The sequence below is a fragment of the Halichoeres trimaculatus genome, unplaced genomic scaffold, assembly GCF_033239565.1.
Source record: "Halichoeres trimaculatus isolate MK-OKI-2021-1 unplaced genomic scaffold, fHalTri1.1 fHalTri1_scaffold_15, whole genome shotgun sequence".
Lineage (NCBI taxonomy): Eukaryota > Metazoa > Chordata > Actinopteri > Labriformes > Labridae > Halichoeres > Halichoeres trimaculatus.
In genome coordinates this window covers 32,175,297-32,190,600 of record NW_027437193.1, presented here as the reverse complement: position 1 = coordinate 32,190,600, position 15,304 = coordinate 32,175,297, and the positions used below count along the sequence as shown (strand labels likewise).

The following is a 15,304-nucleotide window of genomic DNA, read 5'->3' as shown; positions in this document are numbered from 1 at the left end:
AGCCTAGATTAGGGACAAGAGGCCAGCTAGAACACCTCTTCTGCAGCTTATTTTCTTCCAGGCTCTGAGGCCGGCGGGTTATGCTGAGAGATGTTAGTAGCATTGTACAACAAGAGCTTACAGCTTGGGACGGTAAAGAGCTTACACAGCAAAGGAGCACAGGCTATTCCCAGCTGGCTGAGAGTTCCCCTGACTGAGGATGTATTCATGTCTGTTGACTATCTCGCACAGCATCGTATCTGCTGACGAGCTCACACAGCAGCATCTTATTTCTTCTATCAGCCATACACGTCATGCTCCTCATGCAGAGCTGCTGCTGCAGTGGGGATCAGACAGAGAATGGGCCACACTCCTCATAGTTCAGTCCACTTTTATTCTACACTTTCCAGTTGTGTGTGTGAAAATGTAATTCTGGGCTGCCATCTAGGCTGCAGAATGACTTATTACATCCAGATGTGACCAAACATGTTACTGGATATAGAATTAAAGTGGGAATTTCATAAAAGAAAGCCCATTCAGAGGACACTTTTAGGATGAAAAACAGTTGAACGGTTTGACATTAAAGATGAATTTGGATGAGTGAAAAACAAACTTGCTGTGTTTCCTGTCTAATTCAACATGTACAAACAGCAGGTGTACGTGTGCATGCGTTTAACTGCAGCTCTCTTTGAATATCACTGACACATTTCTTGCACTCACCCTTGATCATTCCATCATATTTAATCACAATTCAAACCAAAGTAGGGGTGGTCAATTAGCACTTTTTTCCCCTCAATCAGTCCTCTTTGGACTGATTTTTAGGCATAATGGAAAGATGTATGTTCTCTGTTTTTTTTTTTTTTCCAATTGCAACCTGTTCTGTTTGATCTCATCTTTTTTTTTTCAGTTGCAACCTGTTCTGTTTTGATCTCAATTTTTTCTTCATTTCTCACTTATTCTCTTGCTTACAAATCTTTTTTTTGATTCAAATCTATTCTTTTTGATTGAATAATAAAGAAACAAAATTCTCTCCATACCTCTAGAGAGGTGAGCTTCAGTGTGGTACACTCCATACACACCCACAAACGCAGACATCCTGAATGTTCAATGACGCTGCGACCGCTTCTCTCAACAGTCATTTTGAAAAATGGCGAAGTTTTAGAGGGCCAAAACGACTTGAAATGCGCCTAAAAGTCACTGAAGTTGTAGCAGTATTCTCTGCGCCAAATGTTTTGTTACTGTGTTGTTTTATATGCTTTTTATCTATTGTAAAGTCTCTAGAAAAGTTTATAAATAAAATGTATCATTAATATTATCAATGATAAAGTGGGAGTGCTGGTGTGTCCATGGGTTTTTAGGGATCAAAGCCACACACACCCGGACCAGCGGCTCAGTCTTACCTGTGCATCTCTGTAGTACATCTCATAGGCCTGGATGGTCTTGCGGCTGGCCTGACTGCCGTGGTAGACCACCGCGTTGAGCTCAGTCCAGGTTCTGAACTCCCTCTCCCAGTTTGGGATGGTGGAGAGCGGGGCGATAACCAGGAACGGCCCCTCAATGCCCTTCATGTAAATCTCATAGAGGAATGTAATAGACTGGATGGTCTTACCCAGACCCATCTCATCAGCCAAAATACAGTTACGTCTGTGGAGGAGAAGAGGACAAACTGGTCAATGGGACAGATATTTTTACAAAGATCCCACTGCACAAACACCAATAAGGAACTTCTCCTCCTTTGACCAGTCTGTGTGCCACTTTGGTGGTCCAGAGGAGAAATGAGAGGAATGCTGAAAATTCTCCGCATCACAGTGCAGGAAAAGTTATATCTGGGTCGTACTTGATTTCTTCTCTTTAATGCAGTCTCATTCCAGTACAAAAACTAGCCTCTTGAAGAAGAAAAAGTAACATTTGGGGCACAAAAAGCATGATAATAAAAGAAGTTAACATGTTGACAGATCCACTGGTGAACTAAAGATAGGCAGAGGCAGTCAGGGCTTATTTTTCACAGTAGAAGTTGGTGGTGACTTACGAGTTGTACCAGTTGAAGGTCAGCCAGTTGAGGCCCTCAAGCTGGTACTCCCTGAGTGCGTTGCCATTTTTGTAATCCCTGGAGCCCTCCAGCTTCTTCCAATCAGCTGCAGGAGGCCGATCCTGGACAGACATGACATCATTGGAAGCAATTCATTAGGGCTGCAGCTATTGAATATTTTAGCATTTGAGTATTCTACTGAAAATCCCATCGATTAATCGAGTAATCGGAAGAAATACCTTTTTGTTTAGTTAAAGAGCAGTTGTTTCTCGAATTAAAAATTTTCTCAGGAAAGAATATTGGGAGATTGAATGAGCCCAGGGCTTGAATCAGACCTGAACTATCTGCCTCAAGATCTACAGCATCTGTAACTGCTTTAGGCAACTAATGATTATTTTGGTATTCGATTACTCTGATGATTATATTTATGATTAATCAATGAATCAGGGGAAAAAAAGGTTGAGAATGCATAAAAGCAAAATTTGCAAAACCAAACATGTTGATATTTCAGTTGATGACTATTTGCTTAATGATATGTACAAAGAAACAACATATTTGAACATAATTAAACGGACTAGATGCTACATTTATTAAAAGTGATAATATGAATGTATTTTTACTTGAAGAATCAACAGTATGGGCAAAATAACAGAAAATATTTTGTTAAGAACTTAGTGGGCCAAAAAGGCAAACACATAAAAACGTGTCCCTAATCTTTTCACCTGCAGGTCAAACATTACACCCTCTCTGCCCTACCACTATTTCTAGCAGCTAACGCTAATGCTAACGTTGGTTCAATGAACTCCTCAGGGTTTTCAAACAGGGTGACGATTTAATAAAAAGACGTAACAAGTCCTGAAAGACATACCATGCATTTCACAGCATATGAAAGGAGTGTATGTGAGATTTTGTAGCTACTGGCCTTGCTGTTGAGCTCCCCGGCTAATCATTGACGAACCCAACATTTTTGTGTTTTAAGAGCTGGATCACTACAGTCTTACTGCCGTGCCATTCAAGGTCATTTTTGTCAAACACGCTGTGCGCTTTTACCCAGCATAAAATACTCCCAAACTCTGGAATTTTTTGGACAAACAGCTTTGGACAAATTGCTGTATAGCTACAGATCGCCACCTTTCCAAAGGATTGTTCACTGTCTTTGTATATTTCATCTCAAATGGTAACGCATCTCGCGATGTCTGACTTTTATCATCCAAACAGGCGTTGTAATCCTGCTGTTAGTGCCTGTAATGGCGGGGTATACCTCCATTAAACTTACCGCTCTTTTTGCCCGTTAACCTGGCTCATGCGTACCATTAATCGATTATTTTTTGCCCGTTAGTACAAACAGTCTGTTTTCCAAGCTAACGGCTGGTCAGGCATACGGGCCCTGGTCTTTAGACTGCTTTGAAAATTATCACTGAATGTGCTTATTAGTATTTCTTTTGAACAGTTTTACAAACAGTGGGTAGAAAAGTGTCTGCAGGGTGACATGAAATGAATGAACCAGGAAGGAAAGAAGTGATGGATGGAAAAACCTCAGCCAGTCAGCTGCTTCTTTTTAGCATTAAACATGCCTACAGGGAGGAGGCTGGACCCACAATCACACACACACACACACACACACACACACACACACACACACACACACACACACACACACACACACACACACACACACACACACACACACACACACACACACACACACACACACACACACACACACACACACACACACACACAACTACTCACCACTCTCTTAGTGTTGGGTGTGCGTGCTGCAATACGTTCATACTCCTCAATCTTGGACTGGTCGATGTCAGCTCTCAGCTCCCAGGTTGAGTCCTCGTAAGGCAGACTGCACCATTTCACCAAATATAAGGTCACCATCTGTAAACACACACACAACATGAGAGACTTCAGTGAGTGTGTGTGCAGAAAGGGAAGGGTTCAAACCATGAAGGATGACAGGCAGAGATCAAAGCACCTCTCCGTTTTCATCTGTGCTCTCTGAAATATCCAGCACGCGGTCCACCTCCACATAGTCTGGGTTAAAAGGCTCATCATCCATCTGGGGGAGAGAGAGCAAGTGGTGTGTTACTGCTGGAGGGAGGAAGATGACTGCAATGTGAAGACTCTGAGCATAGTTTGGGCTGAGGCCATATGATTTTGTTCTCACAGTTCATGCCTTCAAAACCATTTCTACAGCTGAGCATCGTGCTTACCTCTGTTATAAAGTTGTTCAGTTGTTGCTTGGCCCTAAACCTTTTGATCTTCTGATGTATTCTCTTGTCCTTTTCCAGCTCTTCAAGTTCTGCCCAGCGACAGTGGAGGTATGAACTGGGACACAAAGACACAATGAGTAATGGTTTTAACATTTTGCTCTTTCCCGGATCAGATCCCTGTAAGCAGTCTGCGATTCAATCTCTGCCCTTCACATGTTTTAACCCTCACACATGCTCTGCAGGTGATCACAGAGTCAGAGAGAGGGTGTGTCAGGGTTACACTGCTCTGCAGACCATCCACAGCAGCTCGCTCCACTGTTCACGCCCCTCCACCAGCTTCCTGTTGCAAATGCAAACCTAGCTTTTTTTTTAATGGGATGGCTGGATAACTTATTTTACTTCATGGGACTAAGGTTGCAAAGGTCTGGAAAATTTCTGGTAAATTTCAGGCAAGTTCCCAGAAAACTTCAATGAGAATTTACCTTGGGAATATTGGAAATTTGCAGGGGTTTTGCTGCTGTCAATTCATATTCTTTTTTCTAAATAAAACGGTTAAAAATTATTTCATTTTTCACAATTCATGCTCTTTGTTCTGTGAAGGACACAACAATGAAGATGACAACCAGTCCTAACAAGACAGCAGCCGAGAAGAGGATGAGGACCAGATCCTTAGGCCTGAACCACACGTATATGGATATATTCCTAAATGCACATTTTTCTGTCCAATTGGGCCTCTCAACCACACGAACATGGCGATTTCACCCACATAAACAGAGACTTTTAAAAACAGATAAAAAAGTGAAGAAATAAAATAATATCCGGTTGAGTGGATCCATGTAGCGGTGTTAAACGGAGCTGGTGTTGACGATGACGTCAAGCGCATCCGGGTATACTGCTTCTTTTTCCTCTGTTTGACTGCGCATGCTCATAATGTTCTTCTTCTATGGTTTTCACATTTTGCTAACCTGCCACTTATCGGCCAGGCATAGCATTGCAGGCTTCAGAGGCGATCGTTTTCATCATTTTTGGCCTCTTTGTATGGACAGAGATATCTCTGTGGTGTGGACAGAGATTTTTTTTTAAACGAGGACAAAGATATCTGATCAAAAAAATATCCATATACATGTGGTTCAGGCCTTAGTTAGTAGAAAGCATGGCCTGAAGAAAAGCAAAACCCAATGTTTTGATATTTTTGGGGATGTTAAGGGTACATGAGGAATATGTCTAGGCTGTTATAAATAACTAAATCTTCCTCTATTTTTGCACCATTTATGGTTTCTTGTTTCCCTGTAAAAGACACCATTAAAGTTCTTCAGTTCTAAAAGCTGATAATCATTTTTAAATGTTTCAGGCATGTCTGCATGTATGTTTGCTTATGACAAATATGTATGCCTATATATTAATGACAGACTCAGTTGGGGAAAATTCCCTGAAAATTAATTCACAATGTCATTAAACTGTTGCATTAGAAATGTTTGCAAGAATGTCTTTTTATAACAAACCAAAATGTTTAATATTTACACATGTATACGACCAGATACTGAAGTTGATATAAGTTCCTAAAAAATTCCCATAGAAAGTTTTCAACTTCGAGAATTCCCACAATTTTGCAACCCTACTTAGGTCTATAAAGCAAGAGTCTTGCTAAACACTTGCTAAAGTGTGTATGTGTCCTAAAAAGAGTCTGGCTCTTTAGCTTTAAGACAGAAAAGGACTCGGCGGACTGAATGGAGTTGGTAATTCATTCCACCACAGAGGGACAACAGAGGAGAAGAGTCTGGCTCTGATGACCTGGTACTACCAGTCGCCTTTCATTGGCAGAGCACGGGGTGGGCAGGAAGGAGCTCTGGGTGAGAGATCCAAAGTGGGGAAGAGGCATCAAGGGGTTTTAATTTGCAACCAGGAGTCAGTGGAGTGACAGATGAGCTGCTGCTCCAGATCATCTGCAGATCATTAGCTACCAGTAACATCTGGTCATGATGGTATAGAGGACAAATCAGTGCTACAGAGAGATCTGGAGGGTCAGCTGGTCATTAATCGTAACACTCAAACCGGTCACTGGATCGGACCGGTTTCTATTCAAGTCAACGTGTCAACCCACACTGAATCGGGCAGCATCCCTGCTGCAGCAGGTCCCAGACTACAGAAGGCCCCTACTTTAGCCAGATGCTGAAGCCATAACACGCCAATTCACAAAAAGAAGTTATGCATGGCAACTACCTAAAAACACCCAGTGACCTTCAAAATAAATCAATCTGTGTGAAAATCAGTTCATATTTATCTTGATACATTTTCTGATGTTTAAGGTTTTGCCATAGTATTGATTAAGTATCAGTGTCAACATTTTTTAGGCAGGTATCATATTGAATCATAATTTTGGTATCGTGACAACACTTGGTCCTGCTGAAACTGCAGTGTAGGGATGTCCCGATATTACATTTTCACTTCTGATACGATACCGATACTGCAGCATTGAGTATTGGCCGATGCCGATATCAATCCGATACGATATCAGCATTGAACATGCATACTTTTATTACTTATTTTGTAGTATGTCTGTCATGTTGGAAAAGGCTTGATTAAGTGATATTATTCAAACAAAGAACAGTAGTCAGCAACAGTAGGTATGAGGAAAAACTGACCCCGTGTGTGTGTGTGTGTGTGTGTGTGTGTGTGCACGTGTGACTGGGGGTGAGAAGTTTCTGGATGTACACAGATAGAGTGTGACCATGCTGCTCCTACCACAGCACTGATAAACGATCAGCTGTGTTTGAACTCATGAGAGTGAATGTGAGGCTTTCAGGTTGAGTATGCTGAGCTTCTCACACTCACAGACCTCTGGACACCTTCTTATGTCAGCGCGGTGAGACCGTGCAAAAGCCACAATATGAAACATTACAGACAAAGAAAGGTGTTACTCACAAGCCCTTGAACTTGACATAGAACTCCTCGACCTCCACTTCATCCCCTTGGTCCTGCTGAAAAGAAAATAAATGGTTATAATCACAGATTGTCGGTTATACTGAAAGCAGAAGTGGGTTGTCATTGTAACATCGTGTGGTCTTGATGACAGAGGTTGTAAAGAGGGAGCTCGAATACTGGCAGTGACATGTTAGTCAACGCTCTACAATAAAGCAATGAAGCTTTTTATCTTGTATCCTCTCAGCTTATTTTAGACTTAACCTAAAGTTTCAAAATCAACAGTCAAATTGATTATTTTAGTGTAAAAAGAAGCAAAAACTCTGCTTCAGTCAAGCTAAAAGTCATATTCCCAGAAACAGAAATGTTGAAAACAGGAGTTCATTCAGCAGCAGCGCTCCACTTCCATTCACCATTCTTACAGTAACAAACACACACACACTCCTGCATGCTGCTACTACTACTGTAATGCCATGAATCATCAATCACACACACTGCCTGAGGAAATGAAAGCTTGGCGTCTGGTGTAGCTAGCGTTGTGGTTTGGGCTGTGTGCCAAGCCCAGGGTCAACTCTGAATGGCGCTGTGAGTGTGTGTTTATGTCAGTGTGTGTGTGTGTGTGTGTGTAGGCGGGGGGGTAACCCAGTGGCAGCTGGCTAGCAAAGAAAAGTTGGCTGGTGACTGTGCGAGTGCGTGTGTTGGCTCAGGGATGAGCTTTCTTTAGAGCGTCTAGAACAAAGCTCGCTAGACACAAACACAAAGAGTCAGATATACACGCAACCTCCTGCACATTCAGGGCACTGAGCAACACACACACACACAGACTGAAATGCAATAACTTCTGTCTCCACTTACACACTGCTGTGCTCTGCGTGTGTGTGTGGCTGTGTGTGTGGCTGTGTGTGTGAGTAATCTGCTTAGGCCAGCTGTGTAGCGGCTAATCAGATGACGTTAACCATGACTCAAGCTAGTGGAACCATGTGTTAGTGTGTGTGTGTGTGTGTGTGTGCGTGTGTGTTTCTGTGTCTTACCTGCTTCTTGGAGGTGCGCATGCCCATGATCTTCTCCACAACAAGCCCTTCAGCCTCAACCACATCCTATGAACACAAACAACAGCTCATGTTAATCCAGACACAACGTTTTGTTTCTGGTAACTGACCGATCTGATCAAAATGACAGTTACGACACATTTTGATGGTTGTTGGTGAAAAAAGCTCTAATTTCTCTCTAAATTTAAAATGAGTGGACATAAGTGTTTCTTATTTTCACATTTGGAATGACTTTGTAATCTAAAGCCAAATTCATATGACGAAAAGAACATAAGAAACTAAAATACAGCAGAAAATTAGAAACAACCATCAACACTGTATGTTTTGCCTGAAGTGGTTTCTTTCCATCCTGTCTGGTTTATTGCACTCTCTTTACACTTAACTCAGAAATCCATCCATCGTATTCAAACTGTTCAAAACAGCAGCTTAGTTTTCAACCAGACACAAACATCCCCCAAACACCTGTTTTTAGGATTGTTTGTAAGAGTCTTTTAAAGGTGCTATGAAGACTGTTTTGCGTTGGCTGCAGTGACACCTGTGGCTGGAATCAGCACTGTTTTACTGGGATAAAGATTGTTTCCCATGAGCACCATCATCCAATGGCCATGTTTACATGCAGTCAGTAACCCTTTCATATTTGGAATATTAGCAATAACCTGGTTGCGCATGGCAATGTAAACACCAATGACCCTTTTGAAAAACTGGAATATTAATCTGAATATTTGGTCATGTATACACCTATCAGGATGTAATCATCCAAAGGAACACTAAAGGGACAGTTCAGTTCAGTTCAGTGGGGTTGTATGAGCTCTATGTGACCACTAAGGACATTAGATACAGTAGAAAGTTGTCTCCTCTCCCTCAGTAAGACACAGACTATAATCGATGGTGATGAGAAAATAGACGCTAACAGGGAGAGACCGTACCAAATTCAAAGGCTATTTTCTCTGCCTACAAGAACTAAAATCAAACAGTAATACCACAGTTTAAGAGTACGCTACATAGAATATTTTTAAGTGCATTAAGTCTTCAGAAATATAAACATTTATCCGGACCTAACTAACTGGTCATGTATCCTTGACCAGTTAGTTAGTTCCTCGTCACCAGCGATTACAGTCTGTGTCTTACTGAGGGAGAGGAGACAACTTTCTACTGTATCTAATGTCCTTAGTGGTCACATAGAGCTCATACAACCCCACTTCAAAAAAACTGAACTGCCACTTTAATTTGTGTTCTGAGCATGTTCTGTTTGCAAGGAATCCTGGTCTTTGAGTACAGGAAGCCTGCAGTGCTGCTGCTGCGGTTGCTATGGATACAGTTATAAGAAACGGAAATGATGCACATTGTATCAAGATGTTCCCATGTGCATTGAGATGTTGTCCTTGCATTGCTGTTTTGACGGGGATTCCATGTAAACAGGAACAACCCTGTTTGCTCAGACATGTAAACGAGTCTGAATGTTTCAATAACTGGAATATTAATCTTAACCTGAATATTGACTGCATGGAAACGTAGCCAAAGACGTCACTCTTAAGCTTAGTTTATGACTGATGGCCCGTGTGGACAAATGACATTTTAGCAGCCTTGCTCCCTCAAGTGGTCCTTTTCAAGTGCACAATTTCCAGGTCGCACACATCCCAAATGTACTAACTCCCAAACAGAGAAGTCATACAAGCAGAGGCTTCTAGTGTCCTGGCGTCAAATTGCGGCCACATTGGACAGAGAAGAGGAAATGGTATAAAAATGGTATAAAGCTTGTAGACAAATGCCAACTTCTTCTACTCTAGTTTAGTACTGTGGTGGACAAGTATTTGTGATACACTGCCTCCTGCAGTTTGGGAATAGACGCCGAGCATAGTCTAGCCTTTAGCTCTTCTTTAGCTCTACTGTTCTTTTTTCAAGACAACTTTCCCAGGATGCAAAGTAATGAGTTATCGTATTCATTTGTAGTTACACAGCCCTATAGTTTAAAAGGTTTGTTCATCCGTTGTGTCTCTGTTGCTTTTACACAACTGTGAGCAGAGACAGGAAGGACACCAGGTGGCTCATGTCCCAGCCCAGATCCAGGTACGGTTCCTGTTGGGTTTTTTTTCTGACGTGAGAAACATGAGCGGTGATGTAGCTGACAAATTATACACATTAAATCTGTTGCAGCTACTTTTTTTTATTGATTTTCTCAACATTATCAGCAGACCTCACTGAGGATGACTGCCTGCCACACTGAATTCAGGTTTGATGCACACAGACTGTTATTTGATCCAGACAGGAGAGTTGATTAATTCTTCACCTCTTATATATAAAAAAAAAAACAGCAGAAACTGAAAGCTGTACCTGTTGTTGGGACGATGGTGACTTGGGTGCTGGTGAGTCATCTCCGCTGTCATCGTCTGAGATTCTGAACTCCAGATCCTCTGTGTACCTCTTCCTCTTCACTTGACGGCTGGAGCGACGCTTCTGTTCAAAAGAGCAGAAACCACGACGGTTAAGATGTTTCAGTTTATCAGTTTTAGTGGTGACTTGTGCAAAAATGTAAAATTTATAACCACTGCTCTAGACCGAACCAACAGTCTTTCACCAGATATTGTTTATCAGATATCTAGTTACATCACTTGACTCCTTGTAGACTGTGCACAGGATGCTTATATAAAGCTCTGTACATTCTGCAGAAACTCAACAACTCTTACAGCTGACAACTTTAAATTAATGTTTTTATCAGGTTGTGAAAATGTGAGAGTTCAGAAAACACATCAAATGACAATACGGAAAAACAGTGCAGGGAAAAAAAATTGGTCCTAAATGTAGGATCAGAAACATTGGGGTCTAAAAATGTTGTTTGGTTCAAGATAGTCTGAATGTGAACCAATCCTGACCAAATTTGGTCCTGATCCTGCCATAAAAACATCTTGACATATTTTACCTATATCGCCCCCTGATGGAGAATATGTTCCTTGGTCAGAACATTCATGTGCTACTTTATGTTTGTTACTTTTTACTGTTTCTTGGTTTTCTTGAAGCAGGATCACAACATATACCATTCCTGTGAACACTTAATCCCCTTTGTACAGAGTTCTTACCTGAACTCCGTCATCGTCCTCATCTTCAGGAGCTGAAGGAGGCGGAGACTTCACCTCCACGTCATCAGCGACTGATGGCTCTCTCTTCCTCTTTGAATCTGTCTTTGCCACACTAGCCCCACCTTCAGTCTCGACCTTCTTTGTGCTGCTGGGAAAGAAGAGAGGAAAACTTAATATTCTGTAAAGAAAGCACCATTAACCACAGGGCTAGCCTTTTCACAGTTTACAGACTGCGAGGCGAGCCCCAGTGTGGTTCTGCATGTGTCAGTGCATGTATATGTGCACGCCTGGCTGTCCCAGGGCAGTTCCATATTTGATTTATCCATTTAGAAATCATTAGTGTGCCTTAGGCTCTGGCACACAGGGGGTTAATATGATGAAAGACCAGGAGGAGGAGGGATGGAGGGAGCAAGATTGAGAGATACAGGCATGGGAAGGAAGAGAGACACAGGAAGAGGGGGGTGGGGACAGAGACAGGCAGACAGCATGAGGGACAGACAGAGAGGCCTCAGAGAGAGCAGGGGGAGGGGTGTGGAGGCCCCCAGGCTTCCTCTAATCTCTGGCATGGAAAAAAAAGAGGAACTGGCTCTTACAGTGTGTGAATAAACACCATAAGGGAAGAGCGAGGGCATTCAGCGTCCATCTTAATACCTCCAAACACACGTATGAGCTGAATCAGAGCCTGAATGCTAAAACTGAGACAAGCAGCAGAAGATAAAATTCTTGTCTGCTGGATTTTCTGGGTCTTAAAACACAACCTGAACCTTGGTTAGAAGATCGTAGCATGGTACTTCAAGATACCTGAAGCAGATTCCCCCCTCTTCATCCTCTATGACTACATGGTGCACTGACGGATCAGTTTTTTTTATAACAGAAAGCCTTCCTGACTCAGCATAGCATGAAGGTGAGGTCATAACAGGTTGGGTGTTCCCACCCACAACCTTTTTCTGGTGTTTCACTACCTTCGAGCTGGTGCTAGCTGCCTGTTCAGTCTCTGAAACAGAGAGTTTTGTTATTGTTGTCTCTTCTTCATTAGTTTACCATCAACTCTTGATACCAAGCCTCCTTATTGTTTCCTCCTGTCTGTCACGATGAAATGACTGGATCATATTTCAAACTATGGAGCTTCTCAATTTGTTAAGCCTCTTGTGACAACATTGAGCAGGAATTGTTATGATTTTATAAGAGAAATTAACAGAAAATCACAGACTGATTGACTCTTTAAACGACCAGACGCTAACCAGTGGTAGAGCAGAGAGCCAAAGTTTGTTAGTCTTATTTTCCTGCGTGTTGTTTCCTCTGCAGGGCCACATGCCTGGATCTGTCTCTCCTCTGCACCGAGGCTGCTCACCCTCTCTCTCTCCTTCCTGCTTACTCACTCACTTCCTCTCTCCCTACGTTTCTCGCCCCCTCTCTGTCCCTGGGGCCCTTCTCCTTTCATCCTCACGCCAAGAGCAATCATCATCTCCGTGGTAACGGCTGGTCATGTGACCTGCACCTGTTCCTCTGGCTGGTCGCCACACGCTGGAGCCATCTGGCCCCACACACACACACACACACACACACACACACGCACACACACACACACGCACACACACACACACGCACACACACACACACGCACACACACACACACACACACACACACACACACACACACACACACACACACACACACACACACACACACGGCCGCCTTCTCCCCTCTCTTCCTCTGAGCTTCTTCATGGCCACACTTCTCCTCTCAGCCCTTCTCGATTCATTTAATTCCCAAACTACTTCTGCTTGGTCCGTCTCAGTCCTTGCCTTTTAGCGCTCTCTGTCCAACTCTTCACTCCTAATGTCACCTTCTTCCTTTAAATTATCGCAGCTCACATTCTCCCCTCCAAAAACACTTGAACTTCTCAGATTCTGCTTCCATGTATAAAAAGCCTTTTAGGTACTGTAACAACTGGGTGTATACGCCACACATAAAATACCTTTTTTTGTTACGTATAGAGTGAGCTGCATCCTTAAAACCAGTCTGACCAATAAATCAGTATAAAATGCCAAAAGTGGTTCTTTGCACTTTGGTGTTCAACCCAGGAGACAGTGCATCATCCATTTGTTTCTGCTGCAGAGTTTTAAAGCTAACTGTTGACAGGGACCATGTTGGAAATATTAGACCTTTTGCCTCTTCACAGACAGATACAGGGTGGTCATCTGTGCGTAAAGCCAACCATGCTCCTATAAGAGTAAAACTCGGTAGTTTAAGATGACGATGATCTGCATTAATTGGACTGCCTCGCCACCTTCTGGCCCGGGGTCTCAAGCACACTGTCGTAAAGATGTGGCTTTTAACCAGGCGTGTCTGATTTGGAACTAATTTTCTTTGTTCAGGACAACTTTTTAATGGATACAACGCGAGTAAGGTGTTTATTAGTAGTTACATAGTGCTACGGTTTGAGACTAGCATTTTATAGTCAACTCCAGCACTTTACTGGCTAAATCTAGCACTTCAACATCTGCTACTGACCACCTGTGTATGTTAAAAACTATGATTGTAATGTACTGTAAAATGTTTTATTATGACAATGTTTCTCTGTTCTTTCTTTTCCTTAAAAAGAAACAAAACAAGAAGAACAGACTCCTTTAAATATTATACTTGTATTTTTTTTTCTTTTAACCTGTTTGTTTTTGTATTTTAGCTGGGGGGGCTACCAATGGAAATTAGCTTGGTAGCTAGATTTGGGTACAATTACATTTTATTTTTTCAAAGTGCGTATGAATGTACATTGTCCCTCCTTATCAAATAAACTAAATTGAATTGAAATTGAATTGAGACGTGACATCAAGCAAATGTTGTAGTAGCCAGCTATATGTACCGCTAATAGCAGCCCAGTGCTATAACGTATCCATAGGCTAACGTGACAACACTTGAACTGTCAGTTTGTGCAGTAAGTTAGTAGCTGTTCACATGTAGAGCAACTGACAGCCTGTGCTGTCAGACGTGTAGGTGCTGTGTTTTCATATTGAGTCCTGGCTATGTCCTGCCAGTCGTAACCTCACTCTTCATTTTATTGATAGACTCAACTTTGAACAGACCACTGCAGAATAACTGCTGATTGTGGGTTGGAATGGCGTAATCAACTTAGCCCTTTTTGGCCTTTAATAACTTCACTCTGCATGCCAATAGACAAATTAGCTTTTTAGACCAAACTGTTCCTTGACATGGATCCCAAAAACAGACTTTTGTATAAGGAATGGGAATTTACAGTGCTCAGTGAACAAGTACTCAAGTATCCGAAGATCTTAGTTTGTTTTTCTTCACTTCTGTCAGAAATGGACCTTCCAAACTGGAATTGTTGACTTAATGCCTGTAAAATGACAAATTTCAATTTTTGAAAATAGGTAGATTGCTAACCACAGAAAGCAACTTTAATTTTTAAATGCAGTTTTTTAAGACCTGTTGCAACATCACAACGGCGTGTGCTAACAATGACATAATGTGAGACGGCCTGTTTTCTGTCCCATTATGCTTTAAGTGCACGTGGTTAAGAATTAAACTAGTTTCTCTATGGTACGGAAGTTTACTTCATAGGCTTGTGGAAGTATTTTTAGACATCACTTTTCTTGACCGACATGTCCCAGGTGTTGTAGATTGTTCTGTATTTGTTGTGCTCTCGGTGTAGTAATATGTTCCTGGAGAGTTGCAGAGCTCTATTATGGTTGGGTGCTTGTGTTTTGGGATTTATAGTAATTTTTAAACATGTATTCCTCTTTTGTGTTGTTTGTTTTTGAACATTACCCAAACCTTAAGGTTACATCCTGCTTAGAATCTAGTTCGTATCATTGAACGACTGCAGACGACCTGAGCTATGGTAAGTTTGCAGAAGTGTCTATGCTTCATTTTTTCTTTACAGCCCTGCATCACGCTACACTATCGCAACCTAAAAAGTGTCATGGTGACTTTGCAGCCCCTCACCTTGTTTTCTGGCTGTTTAATCCAAAACTTTACAGATTTTGATCTTAAGTCGATGTTGATGGTTG

At 42.0% G+C, this 15,304-nt stretch overlaps 1 protein-coding gene across 3 annotated transcripts in view; it reads right to left on the bottom strand.

Moving 5' to 3' along the window:
- The window catches only part of chd7 (chromodomain helicase DNA binding protein 7), a 91,749-nt gene that overhangs the window by 29,189 nt on the left and 47,256 nt on the right, over window positions 1-15,304 (bottom strand). For 2 of the 3 annotated variants that reach the window (XM_074689615.1, XM_074689616.1), the window contains 9 exons: window positions 11,276-11,423; window positions 10,533-10,655; window positions 8,184-8,249; window positions 7,156-7,211; window positions 4,234-4,348; window positions 3,996-4,079; window positions 3,761-3,898; window positions 2,009-2,130; window positions 1,380-1,623 (listed from right to left, as the gene is read on the bottom strand). In XM_074689615.1, the coding sequence (XP_074545716.1) occupies window positions 1,380-1,623; window positions 2,009-2,130; window positions 3,761-3,898; window positions 3,996-4,079; window positions 4,234-4,348; window positions 7,156-7,211; window positions 8,184-8,249; window positions 10,533-10,655; window positions 11,276-11,423 (1,096 nt within the window). The remainder of the gene's footprint in view (window positions 1-1,379; window positions 1,624-2,008; window positions 2,131-3,760; window positions 3,899-3,995; window positions 4,080-4,233; window positions 4,349-7,155; window positions 7,212-8,183; window positions 8,250-10,532; window positions 10,656-11,275; window positions 11,424-15,304) is intronic. The other variant, XM_074689617.1, reaches the window with a different exon arrangement.